We start from the raw sequence: 17,348 nt of genomic DNA, 5'->3' as shown, positions 1-17,348 counted from the left end.
ACAGCAAAATCATTTATTCAAGGTCTTTTAAGAGTAGTTTAAAGAGAAAGGAAAAATAAATCTCTACATTTAACAATTTTGAACACATAAGAGTCAAACAATCAAAGCAAAAGCTTAAAGAAAACTGCAATAAAGCTGAACTGATAATGACTCCTCCACTCCATAGTCAATCACAAAGCTAGTCACAGGCTACATTAACCTGCGTTGATCTCTACACTGCCACAACTGCTTCATCTACCCCCTTTAGCTCATAGAGAATTAGTTTACTTACTGCCATGAACGTTGTGTGTGAATACCCTTAGGAAGATACAGAGGCAGTAAATAGTTGTCATCTATGCCTTTAGAGATTTTTGGAGGAGAGGAGTCTGAATTTAAATCACAGCGACACACAGCAGCATAATCAGCTTATATCATTAGACAGTGTTTGTGGCAAATAAAGTGTCATCATCCTGCAAGTCTTATTACAGGCCTTCTGGAACAAAGTAGTTATAAATTCAAAACCACAATCAGCAACACCAGATGAAGGAAGACACAAGGAGAAACACAGAGTAACAATTGCAAAAATAAAGAGGACAGCAGCAAAGAATGCTTTATCAGTATCAAAGGATAAATGTACCCTGATCTCTTTCCTTCAACTTATTTTCACCTAGCTAATTCTGATAAACACAGATATTCAAGAACTAGAGCTACTGTTGCAGGTTCTCCCTTAAGTACAGGTATTCACAGGGTGAGCATGAGACGCTCCATCCACCCCAGAGAGAAGCCTTCCTGTGCAGATACCCTGTGGCTGTAAACATGTAAAAAATCTCTCCCAGTAAGTAATGGCTGCCTAGAATACAGCAAACTGAACCCCTATACTTCCAAAATATTTTCACAAAAGTTATGGCATCCTAGATCTTCATTCCTCCCTACGTTATGGTCAGTGAAAACAGAGAAAATTGAAAAAGAGAGCAGGATTTCAAACTAGGGAAGCACTGGAGGTTTTAGCTGAATCAAAATATTTTCTTTGCTCACGAGGTATGATTTTATCAGGTCCATTTCTGGAAGTTATTTCTGTGAATTCTCGTAATATTTTTGCTGCCTTCTTAGCTTCTGACTTCAAGTTGGAAGGTATAGGGTTATTCACTGTAAAACATGAAAGAAATAAGAAATTATTTCTATGTTCAGTTCAGGATAGCTCAAATAAAAATAAATCGGTTCAACTTGTATGGGAAAAGTGATTCTTTACAAATGAAGAGTAAACCAAACAAACTGGGAAACAGAAATGATCTTCTGCATCAGACCCACATTTTGTCTCTGATGGTAGTAACAGAAGACACCACTTAGGAAGAGCACACGAGCCCAGTCCTTTTCTGCAATCTGTTCCCCTCGTAATTCCTCACAATCCATACTGATAAGAGCAAGGATGTTGGAGATACATCCTCAGTTGTTCCTGTCACTATTTATATATGAGCTTGTTGCATATGAATTTGTCCAATACCTTTTCAAACCTGCTGATGTACTCTGCAGCAGCGGTTCACCACCTGCTACTTAAAGAAATACTTGATCTATTTTAAATTAACCTACTAGTTACAGTGAATGCCTGCTAGTTCAAGTCTCATGAATTCTGGTGAACTACTGCATCCAACTTATCCACTACCTTTATGCTTTTATAAATAGCCACAGCCCCCCAGCCTTCTCCGCTTCTTCAGGAGTCCCAGCCTTCTTAGCCTCTCCTCAAGGTCATTGTTCCATCACTCTGATCACTCCAATTGCTCTTTTCTGTACCACCATCAACTCTGCTGGTCTTCAAACCCGCAGCTGTTGACCAATGAACATAAAGCACTAAAAGGTTAACATCTCTACTTTCTCTGTACAATCATGACTTCTCTTACAGAACTGAACTTGCAGCATGTTCTAGAAGGGAACAAAAGTCTGTCTGAGACCAAGAAATTTCTTTTAGAAACCTGTTTCCTCTTGAAGTGCTTATCAATATTTTCTCTCCAATGTGATCCAACATAAGCACTCTCCATAGATTTCAACTGTGGAAAAAGTAGGGAGTAGGGATAGATTATGTTTGCTTTATAAAGCCATAGACCACAGTCGCAAACACAAAAAATCTTGAAATTTACCCCCCAAATCCATGAGATCATAAATTCTGCAGAAGAGTGTTGATTTCATTTAGATCTACCAGATCTACTGTCATTAATCAACTACTGAACAGAATCAAATATTATAAAATATTAATATTCTACAACAGTATAAATACAATTTTATGTATGAATAGTATTGTTTCACCTGTAGATTTGCAAAAAGAGGCCTTAGGTCAGATAAAAAAACGTATCTAGCCTCACGTCTTGTCTCTGAAAAGAACTAGCAACAGCATTTCCATAAAATTCCACTGTTCTTAAATTCACAACAGCAGAAAAGACTGCATAGAGAAAAAACTTTCAATCAAAAGTGGCCTAGATTTTTAACTGGTGTTCTCTGAACATTCACCCACCTCTTCACTCTGGGCAGCATTCCCACCCAAAGCCACAAAGGTGAGGACTAAACACATTTTGAGATTAAGTCAATAAAACTTGGAGAGCAATTCAGTCCAGACTTAGTGAAACACCTAGCAGCAAATCAGCCAAGTTTCTGTCCAGGCTCCATTGACGAGAATAGGAATTACACCTCTACTTTTCAAAGTGAATTATATTTCTCTAGAATGTTCTCCAAGCAAGAAGGATGACTCCCAGAACAAGAAAGATGTTGACAGCTGAAATTTTGAACTAGCTTCCCCTGTGAAATCTTGTAGCAACACTTGGCTTTAGTGAAAGTGCAGCATGTATAACATTGGAGAGTTTGAAGTGACAGCAGCCATTACAAGATTGTGCAGAAATATCAGCCTCTCTGGGAATAGAAGGAAATACATGCATAGAATGCAACAGACTAAACTGTGTTGTGGTAACAGGGAGAAGACATTCTAATTCTGTCTCCTAATCATCCCTTCTGTTTTCAGAAAGTTAAGACGATGGCCAATTACTCATGTGTGAAGGGACCAGGGAAGGTGAAGGTCTAAACTCTAAGAGCTCAGAAATTTTAGAAAAAGCTATCGGCATGTGCAATTTTCTCTTTTATGGCACTAAAATTGTAAGCTAGCTTGCAGGAGTTTTGAACATGCATTTCTTCCTTGGTTTACCAGGCTTGGCTACATGGACACAGGAAGAAGAGAGGCCAGTGTAGCCCAAACAAAACATGAACAAACAATTTGCTTTTGGTAGATTAACAAACTGGGCTGGAGCAAATGTCTCCATTACTTCTGTTGTTTGTACTTGACATTGCATTCTCAAGGTCAGAGGGGAAACACTACCAGCATGTTGTAAGAGAAAAATAGGAAGATTTTTGCTTTTCTATGGAGACACATTGAGGCAGTCACAAAAAGCATACTGCAACACCATTCTTCTCAAGGAGGCATGAATACTACACTTCTAGCATATTATAACTTGTAATTCACAATTAATATTGTAACACACAGTACGTGTCCATTGCATAATCAGGTGAACACTTCTGTATGTAGGTTTTCACTTAACATATTTTGTAAGTCTAGAGGTCTCAATTTTGGGGAGGGTAACCTACCCAGTGTTCTCCAGATACACATTTCATGGTACTTAACTCTTCTTACTGTTCAGTAAGATTAAACTGGAAGATATGCTTCATTTTAACTGCGGTAAAATGGACAGTTACATACCTGACCATGCAGGACTACTAGCAAAGTGATCAAGACAATGAAAATAAGATGTATGCACACTGAATATCAAAAAAATTACAGAGATAAAAAATATTAAGTAGCAAAAATAAGCATTATCCAGCCTCTAGATTACAGAGAAATAAAACACATTTCTATGCTCCTCTCACTGTTCTCTTCCTTATCTTTGCAAGCCTTCTGTCCTCCCTTTTGCTTCTCTTTGGCCAACCTCAAAATTTTGAGGAACAGCTCCAATTCATTTCTTCTTATTACTAAAAAAGGGAGGGGAGGGGGGAAAAGGCTCTTATTTCAAACAGATTAGGAGAGAAATCCCTCAGCTAAGTCCACTGAGAAAACATGAGATGTTTTGAGATCTAAAAGTCTGTAAACAAGAAGAGATGAGTTTAAAAAAAAAAAAAAAATCAATTTACAGTTCTCATACGCATTTTCAGATTCAGAATTGCTTCAGAAAGATTTTATGGTTACCAGAAAACAGTGTGTGCATGTTTATGTGCACACAGGAGTTACTATTTAATTGAAAACAATTCAAAGCTGAACTTCATGAGCCAGCAAAAGTAACGCTGTTACTACCTCACTGTCTTTGTAACTCTCAATACATAACTGGTTTCAAAATCAGGTTTTGGTCACACCTTGGGGCAGAGGGAGGATGTCAAAGTAACCCTTTTCAGTCTTAACTTTGAAAGTGTCACGAGATGCCTAGGCTGACTTCATGATTTTCCTACCTGGTTTATTTTTATCCTGGTGTAGCTATTTATCTGCACTATGATTCTAAACAGTATATTCTCAAATGCAAACTTTGCACAGAAAAATAGCATTGCTTGAGCAAACTGAAAATTATGTATTTCCATTCCAATCCCTCCATTCTTTGTGCCACATGTTGTAGGGTTCCTTTACTACCAGGGAACAGGGGAGTTGGAGAGAGATTCCTTATCTAGCTGTACACAGCAACAGTAAGCACAAGAATAACCTAACTTCCCACCCTCAAAATAACAGCAGAAACTTCGCTTTCTCCCTATATTATTTGTTGCCTACATCAGTATTGCTTCTGCAAGCCCTGGATATCTACAGGAATTCACACTACCATTGTCCCTTGCTTCTTCCCCTCCTGCCACAGACTGATGCAATGCAGGATTATTTTTATGAAGTAAGAAACAGCAGGAGGATTTGACAACAACATGCTGCCAGTTACTTTGGATGGAGCCAGACTTAGGTGTTTTCAGAAGCAGGCTAAGAAATGGATGATATTTCTAAAGCACAGCAACAATACAGGGTGGGGGAGAGGGGTGGGGAGGGAAGGGAAAAAGGAAGAGATTGAACGCACTGTCAACTGAAGACCTCAAAGCTACGCCTCATAGGGTTGCAAGTAAATTGAAAGTAAGATGACTTACATCCAGATTTTAATTTAGACAGCAGCAGGTATAAAAATTAAAGTGACTTTAATTGGTTAGCAAGCATGGCACAGAAAGGTTTTAACAACAATGGACAGGATCAACAAGGCAACTGCTTGAACACTCATTGCTGAAAACCAACACAGTTACTCAAAGTGGTTACCATGATTCTTTCTACAGTGGCTCATTGTGAGTTCCTTTATTTACTTCCATAATGTTAGATAGACACTAGGGAACTAGCAGGATGCCTACAGGGGTCTTGAGGAAATGATGATATGTTTAAAAAAATAAAAATTAAAATTTTAAGACAACCAACAAAACCCCTCAAACAACAAGCCTACACCCTGACCTTAATTACAGCTATGATGCTTTATAAAGCCTGGCTGGACTCCCATTTTGCTAAGATTGCTAAAGCCACAGCAAAAGAAATCTAGTATTTTTATCACAGAGAGAGGTTTGGCTCTCCCTTTTAGGCTATGCCACACTCAAGATTTCATTGACAGAATTCAAGACTAAATAAGGACACAGACAACAATCAACATTAAAAAGGCAAAGTTTAATGGTTAGCTACACAGCGTGGGTGAGGCCTCACTCTTACTATCAAATTTTGGATCAATCAGTTTCATGAAACTTTGTCCAAAGGTAAAGGACATTATGCATTTTTCATTTAAAAAACCCACAGATAAGTAGAAAATTGCACAAATATGTCAAAGACAATTCAAAACTTTTTTTTTTTAAAAGAAGTACATGGAAGTTTGCACTACAAAATTGTGGTGTGAGCCCCAAAATACAATAGAAATAAAATTACTAAAGATTATAGTGAAGGTTAGGGACAAAATCTTGTTTCTACTTATTTTAATCACTGTAAAAACAGATAAAACCATAAGTTGGATTTCTGTGACATCAAAAATGGTTTAAACTTCTGTTCACCTACCAAATTGTCCTCTTTCCCCTCAACCTTACCTTAGGATTTGAAATGTAAAATTTTTTTCTTAAAACCTGAGTTAATATTGAGACTTCACTGAACAGGCATTAAAGAAATATCTGCTCTTTAATCAAAATATTGTACTAAATATTTAGAAACAAGCAGAATTTCCATGTTCAGTTTAGCCCTTCAGTAACATAAGGAATAATCCTGTAGCACTGTCTTCACTATTAGCTTTTAAGTATGCATATATAATTGTCTGTTTTGTATTCAACCAATGCTCAGGAAAGAGGTAACCAGGAGCAATAAGACAATAATATCTATCAGGAGGATATACTGACTGATGGATTTGGAATGCAGTGACCAGTGAATGCTCAGCTGGGAGCAAGCTTCATTTGCACTGCTGCTTGTTGTTGAAAGGAGAAGATATTGAGCATATGTGAGTCAGCAACACAAACCCCATGGGGGAATATCACACCAAAATTGATTAACTGCTTAATTTGTAAGCTGATGAGGCAAGTGCGTCAGCCTCTAATTTACATTCTGACTAACAGTAATAATGTGTTGGCTGAACATTTGGTGAAATTATCTGAGCAAGGTGTAATAAAGAATAAATACAGCCTTTTACTTAAAAGCTGTAACTGATTCTGATATAATAAAAATTCTGCTGAATATGAACAGATGAAAAAGCATGGTGGCATTATGAGAAGCTGAGCATCAAAAGTACAGTTTCAAATAAAATCAGCGATAAAGTGGAGACAAAGCCTCACATGCAGATTTCATACGTATGTTGGCCATGTATGTATGAGCTTTGAAGTATTTTGGTGGAAGGGGGTTTTTTGGTTATAAAAAGAAGAAGAAACAATGGCAAATACCTTCTACGAACCTCAGAGAGTAATTCAGTCTTCACTTTCACTTCACTAAGTTCAGAAACACCACAAGAATACATTAAAACATAGCTGATTTGCAAATACCCATGGTTATAGCAGCAACATCAATGCTAAAAAGCTAGTGTGAACATAGAACATTCAAAATTATAAATTAGGAACATTCATAAACATGAGAACTAGCATAGTCAAGAAAGGTGAAAGAACATCTAATGGGAAACAGAAACCTGAAAAGCAAGACAGTGCAGCGTTGGAGAGAAGCCTAAACAAGGGATTTCAATTCAGCATTACAATTAGAGATGAATGTAATTTTGGTTTCACAAACATGTAACATCGTGGTACTGTGGTAGCCAACTCCAGTCCTGGGATTCATCTGGTGCCTGGAAGTCCTTGCACAGCGTGCAAGACGTGCACTGTACGCATTTTACCTAGCCCAAGAAAAAGCGAGGTCATTTAAAACAGTGGACGATAAGCAGCAGACTAAGTTAAACACGTTTCCATCAGTCTCCCTCCATTTACTACTTTCAACACTTGAAGCCAAAGGTCCAGGTCAAAAGTCAAGGAAAGATCTGTGGAGTCCAAGGTAGTAGTGGTAGAAATTGAAAAGGATGGAATAAAATAACAGTAATAACCACCCCCTTTAGCTGAGACCCAGCAGGCTCCTACTGTCAGAGCCTGAGCTTGCACTCCTGTTTTTGGAGCCAACACCAACAAGCAGATACTGTTTCCTTGAGACTCCAAGGAGGAGGAAAGCTTCAGAACATGCACTTTGGTCATCCTGCTGGAAAGCACTAATGGTATGGCAAAAAGGAGTCTAGGAAAGCAGTAGCAGGGAATGAGAAAGTAGCAATTATTGAGAGGTTCATGCCAATTATGTATGTTGTACAAGTCTGCCACAGGCAGCTGGAAAACAGCAAGAGAGACAGAAGACAACAGAAAATACATCAGTGTAAGGCAATGAAAGCAAAGTTAAAAAGGAGAAAACATAGTTTCTCTGTACAGTGAAGCCTTACACTAATCTCATGCATTTCTACCATGCTCCTCATTACTTGGATTCCTGAAATTTTACCAACTTTCACACAGTACTGTTCCTCAACAAGCTTAGCATGAGTACTTAGTGCTCTGTCAGTGGTAGTAAGAGTTGTGGCAGGGTACAAGTACTTCAGCAGGAGCCACAAGGCCTCACAAAGTTGCAGCTGAGCTGCACTAAGACCGGAAGACTGTAATGTGTGCCTTCACAACCCTAAAGGTTTTTGTACCATGAATTAACGCAACTACTCTTTCCTCCTTCCCCACCCTGGCTAACAAGAGGCTTACTGGATGGTATTGCATTAAGAAGCTGGTGCTGGCAGCGGAGGGGGAGGGAGAAGAGAGCAGAACCTGTTGCCCTCAGCATACAGAAAACAAGGAGTTGGATGTATTTTAAGGTTTACCTGAGACAGATGGAAATGTAAGAACAATCAGATTTTTCTTCTCAAATGCTGCATTGGAAGTCAAATGGTGCTTAAAAATAAAGCTGAAAATTAAAACCCACCACTCTTACCCATGTTAAAAACAATCAGTTTTTCCTTGTTTCACCTGCGATAACCTGCTAAAGTTAGACATTGACAACAGCCTGTGCACAGGAAAAACCTCACGAGCATACTAAGTTAAAGTAAATTCAGCCTTTAAGAACTCAAATATGAAAAAGGAACGTCACATAACAGACAACAGCATCTTCTCTGAAAGGAAAATAGCCCAACAATTGTATTTCTCAAAGAAGAGAATCTCACAGACATTTCTATCACTACATAATGCTATTTACAGTATTTTGAAGACTTTTTTATTCAATTGGTGAGAGGGCTATAATAAGAAATCATTCTTGAATTTATGAAGCTTACATTTCCAAAATTACACATATATATATATTTATATATTCAAATCACAGTAATTTGAGGTGGAAAAAATGACAAATGCCATTTTAAAGATTAGTACTCCTGAAAACCTGTATGGAATCTTGCATTGCATCTGTATGCTTATTCCAAGACAGCTAAGAAGTCAGACAACGATGAGAAACCCAATCATCTACATTTGGATTTTGGTATGCAAATACACGGTATGAAGTCAAACTCAAACCTACAGAATGACAAGTCTTCATTCAAAAACAAACCATTTCAAACACAGAAGCCTTTCCACTAATAGAAATGAAGGAGATAGCAGATGTCTGTCTTTTTTCTCATTTCTGTAAGCCTGTGATTTTCAGTGAGTTTTTTTGGTTTGTTGTTTTTGTTTTGGGGTTGAGGGGGGGAGGAGTTAGCTTTTTTTTTTTTTTTAAATATATTACTGTGAGTTATGGAAATCAAAATACCTCTGAAGATAACCCAAAGGAAGCCAGTATTATTGGAAGCATGCAACTGTGGTAACTCTGAACCTGGACAGGGAAACTGCCCCATCCCCAACCTGCACTTGTACTACATTTATTATTAGTTGGTGTTCCAAAGCAAATTGCTCTTCATAGCCTTTACAAGCACCTAACTTCGGGAGTTTCTGCTATGACTTTTTTTAAAGGAGAAAATGACTCCTTCCTGGGCAAGTTTTTAGGCTGTTGTCCTCTAAGCACAAGGATTTTGTAAACTCAAGTTTACAGAGATACAAACTGAGATGTTAGCTGATAACCTTTCTGAAAGCAAAGCAAAATTTATTTGAAATGCAGTAATTACATAAAATAACACATCCAAAAATAAGCTTAGACTCTGAACAGGCTATCTGAATATATTAAATTGTATGAAATGTGATAAAAGTATTTATGCCTGTTAGCTATGTCAGTGCGAATATTGTATGCATTTGGACACAATACCTGACAAGGTTATTGGTCAACTGCTCGTGTTGACAAGCTGGCTTTTCAGATTTTGCTGCCAATTATGTATGAACTTCTAGATCACAGGACCTCAATATTTTTCATATGGAATATCTGTTTTGATAATGGTAAAAGCCCCCCCCCCCGCCCCCCAACACACAAAAACCCCCATGCCCGCAGTTTCATTGTGTGCATATTCTTTATTATTTTTCTCAAAAAAGAGGAAAGGACTTAACTAATCCAAACACAAAGTGAATCACTTGGTAACTTAATGGGATGTCAGTCCTCAGTCCCAGTTTGAATTAACTATTTCCTTGAGAAAAGTCAAGGAATTTGAGAAAACCTGTAACACACAGAGCCACCCACATTATCAAAAGCACTTGATGAGTTGGGTGCCCAGCATTTTTTGTACCTCCAAGACAGCTTGCAGGAAAGTTTAAAAAGACATGCTGAATTTCCTCTCATCCCCTACAAGGATGAATTTTCTGATGAGAGTTGGAATATATGAGGGTAAAATGATACTGACATAGCTGAACAAGGCACTTTAAAGAAAAATGTGTTCTCTTTGTACATGTAAGATGTTTCAACTAGGTGAGATCTCATTTCTAAGGAACTGTGGCAGTGAAGACAGTCACTATCTGCCTGAGGCACAGCTGAATCAGAGGATTTGTTCCACAAAAGCACATCAGACATCTGTTCAACTGCACAGGAGGCAGAGCAGTGAAATACCTTGAGCTAAAGGTCTTCAAAAATCCTTGTAACTTTTAGCAATGACAAGAATGCTAAACTCCTGAGTCCACAGTTCTACAACTGAGTTGCACTCTTTGCACTAGGAGAAAGGATAAACACAAGGGGCATGGGGAAGAAATCACTCAGTTTGTACAAGGACAGTCAGAAAACAGCATTTTCAAGAATATAGAGACAGTGGTACGCTCTACAACAGGAACAAAAGGCAGAGTTAACTTGGGGGTTGTTTGAGATTTAACAAGTGAACTCTTCCAAGAATTTGTACTACAAGAATTGCAGGCTTCTGCTCAAAACACGCCACCACACCTACCCACTCTGTCACCCAAGCCCTGGGAAACTGTCTACCTGAAACACTTTTAGCAAGTCTTTCATGTACACTTGTTGTAATATGTTTGATGTGTAAACAGTTGGTACCAAAGGGGTTGGGTGCTGCCCACCAAGCCAGATAAGTAGCATGACTGAAGAGAAGTGAGAGCTAGGAATTCAGTTCTGCCTGTCTCTCCTCATGTTAATACAAGAGTTAGTATGATATGTGAAATTTAGACATGGGCGTTAGGGGAAAATCCCAAAGGGAATCCCAACTTTGTCTTGCTAAGTCTATTTAATCACGAAGAATATGCTTCAAGGCAATCCAAGCAGGTAAACAAGTACATTAATCTTTACACAAGAAAGCTTTAATTAAAATGAAGCTGTGCTTTTAAAAACAAAATCCTAAAAACCATCTTATCTTCTCACCAGGGACAGAAGCATAGCGAGAACAAAAAATGTGACATACTACAACCCCAATGTGCACTACACAATAGCCCTGTATGCCATGACAATAAACTAAATGAAAAAATGTGTGGGCACCTTAACAAAATACAGACTCCAGCAGAAAATATTTAACACTGCTATCAGTAAAATTGCCACTATCATTCTGTGTCTCTCATTTCCCCATTTCATACACATCCCAATTCTCTATGTGCACTAGTCAAATCTATCAAGTTACTAATCCCACAATGAATAATTTCTACAATTAATCACACAAGAAACATTTCTTCAAACTAAAAGGAATAAAGAATATTTAAAAACAAAATGCCAAAAAGTATAAATGCTTGATATTTATTAATCAAGAGTTTGAAGAGTCCTGCCTAAGCTCTTAGATTGTCTTGTTCACAATAGCGTTTCTCTTCCACTAAGTCATACAGCCTATTCTTCATAGCAGCCTTGCAGTACAGGCTCTTTCACAGTAACCTAATGGATGTTTAAAAACCCATGAATATAGAGAGCTTACCACGTCAGAAACAGTAATTCTTAGTGGTGAGAAACAATGATACAAGACAAAGAACAACAGTGAATTCTGTTACAGTTCGTTTCAAAGGTACAAAGTTGACATTAACTGAAGAAGGTACAGACTGTGACTCTCTTCCACTACAGAGGGCTGAGAATGCAGAACAACGCTTAAGATAATGATCCTCCCCACTCCTCTCCCCGAGACACAGAAGCATGAAAAACTTCATCTCAAAGTTGGAGCTAGGCATGTACCTACATGTAATGCACACACACACAAATACTGGGTTTTATATGAACTCCAGAATGGTCTTTCAAAGCACTCACATCTATGTACAACCTCATTGTTCCCCCGACTCACGTATGCATAAAAAGATGGTAGTGGGGAATCTAGTTCTTATATTGACACCTCAAGGCACTCCACTTGATAAAAGCAGGAATAAAGGCACTCTACACTGCTCAGGTTATATAACATGACAGAGCTACAGGTGAGAATTACACAACCAACTCATTTCATCCTTCTAAACATCTTCTTCCTTCGCCGAGGCCACATCTGATAACTGAGCAGAGCCGTGGCCCCTTCTGGCTCCACCACCTTGCACTCCTGACACCTGCAAGCAGACCTGCACAACAGCAGAGAGCTTCACTGCGTAAGGAGGGGAATGCTGGATAGAAGATGATTACCAATCATTTCCACTGCAAAGTAAAATAAATAACTATTTTTAAATGCAGTTGTACAACTGCGTTTATGAAAAAAGTGATGGATGCAGGCCAGCATATGAAGTTGCATAAAAGGAAATGTGCTATTTGTTCCATTCCACAGAAATTATGCTACATATAAGCTTTTTAGGTTATAACAGTTAATTAGTCACCACTTTAATTTGGAAGTCATAGATTTGGCACAAAATTTAGAATCTGGCATTTTTATTTAACCTTCAAAGTGCTGCACTTTGACTGAGAAACAAGGCAAACAAGTCTTAAAAGCAGCAGAGGAATCCAGTCCCAGCCGCACCCTGCCATCGCGGGGCTGGCGGCCAGCGTTACAAAACCCAGCCAGGTACACGGGACAGCCCAACAAATGAAGCCAGATACAAATAAAAAAAATAAAATAAAAAATTACCCAAGCTCTTCTGCAAAACGAAGAGCGCATATGCTCAGCTTGACCAGCAGCCTGGTGCGGCCAACGCTGTATTCGACGCTTCTTAAATTTCTACTTGGAGGATGCACCACCACATTCCGCAACGTTGGGGGAGAAGGGAAATTAATGGCAAAACCAAGCATTGCTCGCAGTGTAAAAGCACGTTTGCACAGTCTGCGGTGAGAACCCGACCGGCTCGGCGCAGCAGAGACCCACCGCCAAGGGCCGACCTGCCTCGTCGCGCCCCTCTACGTGCCTTCTGCAGCGACAGGGGAGGCGGGCGGCTTAACCCCCCCCCCCCCCGCCATGCCCACCCCAGCGGCTCGCCGGGCAGACGGCCGGCCGCCCGGGAGGAGGAGAAGGAAGAGGAAGGCAGAACGTACCGGGCCGCCGCCTCAGCGGGGGAAGCCCCGGCGGCGGCCGAGCACGGGAGCTCCCCGCCGAGGTTCCCCCACTGAGGAACCCTCCTGCCCCCCCGCGGGGATACTCACTCCTGCCCGAGCCCAGACACCCTCTCCTCGCCTCGCTTCGCTTCTCCTCGCCACCGCCGCCACCGCCACACTGGGCCGCGCCGGGGCGGCCCCGCCGAGCCGCGCACCTGCCGCAGGTGAGGCGGGCGGGGCCGAGGCGGCCGCCAACCGCCTGCGTGCCGCCCCACGCACGCGTGCGACACCGTCCTGTCCCGTGTCCCGCCCCGTCCCCCCAGCGCATACACTTGTGCTTGGCAGAGTTTCACGGTTCGCCCTTTTTTTTTTCTCAAATCAGGCAAAAAATGTAGCCGGCTGTAGCGGCCGGTGCCGTAAAGTGAGGCGCAAGCAGCACGACAGCTGGAAAGGCCCCTTTCTTGGGTGGCTGGGTGGCTCCGAGCGAAGATGGCGGCCGGGGAGGTGAAGTCGGTGCTCTTCGTGTGCTTGGGTGAGCGTGCCGAGGGGAGAGACGGGTCTTCTCCCGTTCTCCTCCTGCCGCTCTCGGGTGGGGGTACCGGGCGGGGGTGTAGGGAGCGCCGTGAGGCGGCTGCCGCGGGAACGGTCCCGCCCGGTGGGGTTGCGCGTAGGCCTGCCCCGGTAGCCGCAGGCGTCCCGCCCGAGGTGGCTCTGGGGATGTCTGCCTTCTCGGGAAGGGCCGGAGTAGTGGCTGAGGAGGGCACAAAGCAGTATCCCATCTCCTTCCCGTTTGTCTTTGTGATAGGTCGGAGTAATCAGTAGGAAATAACACGTGAAATCCAGTGTTGGTAAACACGAAGGTTATGTGTGGGGAAGAGCGGCTTCTAGATATGCATTAACCAACGTGAGCTCTGAATTAACCACTGCTCCTCCAGAGCAGCACTGGGTGGTGGTTATGAATAGCTTTCTGAAACGGGCTGCTCAGTGCTTAGCTTTTAGCACAGCAAGGAGGGAACGGAGACCCCGCCAGCCAAGTGTCCGCACGTCACATGGCCTCATGGACCTGCTCTGCAGTTCTGAGCACCTGGTGTTAAAAAGGGAGACAAAACGGTGATAAGAATGACTGAAGTTAGTGGAGCAGTCTCTGTAAGAAGAGGGAAAATATATTAGGTGTTTAAGTAAGAAAAAGAACTTGGTGGAGATTATTTTGATCTATGAAATTATGGTTATCATGAAATGGAGTGAAAAGAACAAGACTTTTCTGAAGGGCTACATAAATGAAGAACTAGGAAACTTTTTTTTTAAAAAAAAAGATATTTTTCTGTGTTTAATTTGGCAATCTCATGTCATGAGAAGTCATGGAAAACAAGTGTAAATGGGATCCGAAGGGGTTTGGATGCTTTCCTGAAGCTTAAGACAATTGATTACTGATAAGCAAGATGATCTGCATCTTCACAACCAACAAATTGCTACTTGACTAGATGGATTACAGGGCCGTGCTGTGTTTTGTACATGCTTTCTCTAAACATCTGCTTCTGCACGCTTTTGGGGATAACAAGCTCGATGGCTCTTTGATGTAGGAGGGCTTTTAGCATTACCTGCTTCATAGCCCTTATAATCTTACTTATGTGCTGAGAGTTGATCCCTGTTAATCCCTGGTATTTTGCCAGTTTTGTTACAAAACCATTGCTTAATGGGGGGGGGTTTGTTATCTGCTTTTCTGTTGTAATAGGAGAAATGCAGATTAATTGAATAGCAAAACAGGAGTTTAGTTTTGTGTAATATGTTCTGATGTTTACCTTAGAGTAAAATCAGCTCCTAATAATAATTTAGGGAAAACATTCTTTAGTAAGGCATTATCAGTTGCTGTATGTTTGGTAGCCAGTGGCCTAGACAAACATTTTTGTGAAAACCCATCTAATTAGTATGCATCCTTCTTTCCAAACACTATGTTCTAAAGGCAGTAATAATCTTCACGACATGACTTGTATGTATCTATGGGTCTGTAAACCCATGGTGGTGATTTGCACTGTAAGAAGTTCCTAATCCAGTTGAGTCTCTGATGAACTGTTATTAGTGGAAGATAATGTAATAATTTAAGTATGAAGTGAAATTACTAATATTAAGCTTGAGGAAAGGGTGAATAAGTTAAGACAGATGTTAATGGGATGGATTTTTTTAAACAAATGTTGTAAACAAATGTTGTAAATTTCCTCTTCTGTGTTACTGGGTTATAAAAAAATAACCATAATGGTATGTGGTGTGTGACACAAAATCTAATTGACATGACAAGCACTTCTTTTTTTTTCCAGTCAAATATATACTCTTTTCAGTGAAGTTTTGAAGGCAACTTGTTTCTTTTCCTGCTTTTAAGTTTGTTTAATTTTTTTATTAGTCTTGAAGAGTGATACTTAGGCCTTAATAGACTTTTTTCCTCTTAAATTTTATTAGAAATAATACCTATGGTTATTGCTGAAAAGAGTACTAAACAATAGTTTAGTTTTGTGTAATATGTTCTGATGTTTACATCAGATATCTAGAACTGCATTTATTTGTAGTATTCTGTGCTGATTAATAAAGCACATTAATTCTGGTTGAATTCTGATCCCCAAAAGTACAAGCCTTCATCACAAATTAAATTTTCTTTTTTTGTTATTTTGAAAGAAAACTATTACTGAAATATCTATTGACTGTGTTCTTTGTTTGAATTGATAAGCAGATATTCATTACACAACAAAATACAATCTAGTTAATGTGCATAACTACGTTAATGATAAGGGTTCCTCATCACTGAGAAATAAATGAAGCACCCAGCACAACATATGTAATTACAGTATATGAAAAGACACCAGCAAATAATTTTTTTTTTTCATTTAAGGCAAAGAAGTAATTAAAACTGGAGGTGAACCAAAATGCAGTTTGCTCTTTTTACACTTACGTAGCTCACTAATTAATGGTTCAGCTCCAGAAATGAGCTTAATATGATGCTGTGTTACATAAGTCAGCCTCTTTTTCTCTGATGACTTGTCCACTATAACATAACAAGCTGCATGGGCATCTTAGACCAGGCACTGGCTTACTGATCTCCTCCATGTATGGAGGAACAGTTGTAACACAGGTGAACAGTAAGCAAAGTGGTTTTGGCTGTGTCCTCAGAAAATTGATTTCAGTTTCCTAGTTCAGTTGTCACAATCCATTATATGCATTTAGATAAAGCCAAATACTAGGCTTCATGAGACAAAACACCATTTATAGCTGCAGAATGGGAAATTAATAGCTTGGATAAGACATTGAAGAAGTCATGGAAAACAGCTGCTGTAATGAGGCTTCTTAGCAAGCTGACAAAAAGAACTAATGCCTTTTTTTGGATAAAGAAGAGAATGTTAGATAAACATAAGGAAAACACCTTGCTTTTGTGCAGCATTGGTGAGATAGCTGTAAGAAAACAATGCCTTGTTTAATCTTTGTTTCAGAATGATGCAGAACTAGAGAGTTGAAAGCATGGTTGTAAAAGCAATCTTGGAATTGGAAAATAAGATATGCTAAAAATGTTAAGAGCCTGATTGTTCTGAGTAGATGTTTATGTGTTGAAAACTTTTCTTTTTACTGGGGAACCTTCAGGCTGCTGGGAAGGCATAATGTTCCAGTAGTTGTTAACTCAGTATAATTAATCTTGCTGCAGGGAAAGAGCTTTAAAATGTGAACATTCAGCTAATTAGTTGATGGTTTGACTACCATGAATCCTGGCAAGTCATATTGCTATTGACATTGATTACATCAACTAAACCTTGGCTGGTGAGGGACTTTGAAGCCTAGTGCTCCTATAGACATCCCAATGTAGATATCTTGAGCCAAAATTGAGTTCTGCTTCACTCTGGGGCCCCCAAATAAGATGGACATGGAGCTCTTGAAGTGAGTCCAGAGGAGGGCCACAGAGATGATCAGAGGGCTGGAGCACCTCTCCTATGAGGACAGGCTGAGAGAGCAAGGGTTGTTCAGCCTGGAGAAGAGAAGGCTCCAGGGAGACCTTATTGCAGCCTTCCAG

The 17,348-nt window shown here is 40.1% G+C and overlaps 2 protein-coding genes across 4 annotated transcripts in view; one reads left to right on the top strand and one right to left on the bottom strand.

Moving 5' to 3' along the window:
• The window catches only part of SH3YL1 (SH3 and SYLF domain containing 1), a 51,791-nt gene extending 38,185 nt beyond the window's left edge, over window positions 1-13,606 (bottom strand). Inside the window, exons 1-2 of the mRNA XM_075747260.1 lie at window positions 13,412-13,606; window positions 1,015-1,125 (exon numbers count right to left, since the gene is read on the bottom strand). Coding sequence (XP_075603375.1) covers window positions 1,015-1,125; window position 13,412 — 112 coding nt within the window. The 5' untranslated portion in view covers window positions 13,413-13,606. The remainder of the gene's footprint in view (window positions 1-1,014; window positions 1,126-13,411) is intronic.
• ACP1 (acid phosphatase 1) overlaps window positions 1-17,348 on the top strand; it is an 82,430-nt gene that overhangs the window by 51,390 nt on the left and 13,692 nt on the right. For 2 of the 3 annotated variants that reach the window (XM_075747265.1, XM_075747263.1), the window contains exon 2: window positions 13,786-13,835. In XM_075747265.1, the coding sequence (XP_075603380.1) occupies window positions 13,793-13,835 (43 nt within the window). In that variant the 5' untranslated portion in view covers window positions 13,786-13,792. Of the gene's footprint in view, window positions 1-13,693; window positions 13,836-17,348 lie in introns of those variants that run through there. The other variant, XM_075747264.1, reaches the window with a different exon arrangement.

This window comes from Balearica regulorum, chromosome 3, assembly GCF_011004875.1.
Source record: "Balearica regulorum gibbericeps isolate bBalReg1 chromosome 3, bBalReg1.pri, whole genome shotgun sequence".
Classification (NCBI taxonomy): Eukaryota; Metazoa; Chordata; class Aves; order Gruiformes; family Gruidae; genus Balearica; species Balearica regulorum.
This window is presented reverse-complemented; position numbering and strand designations above follow the sequence as displayed.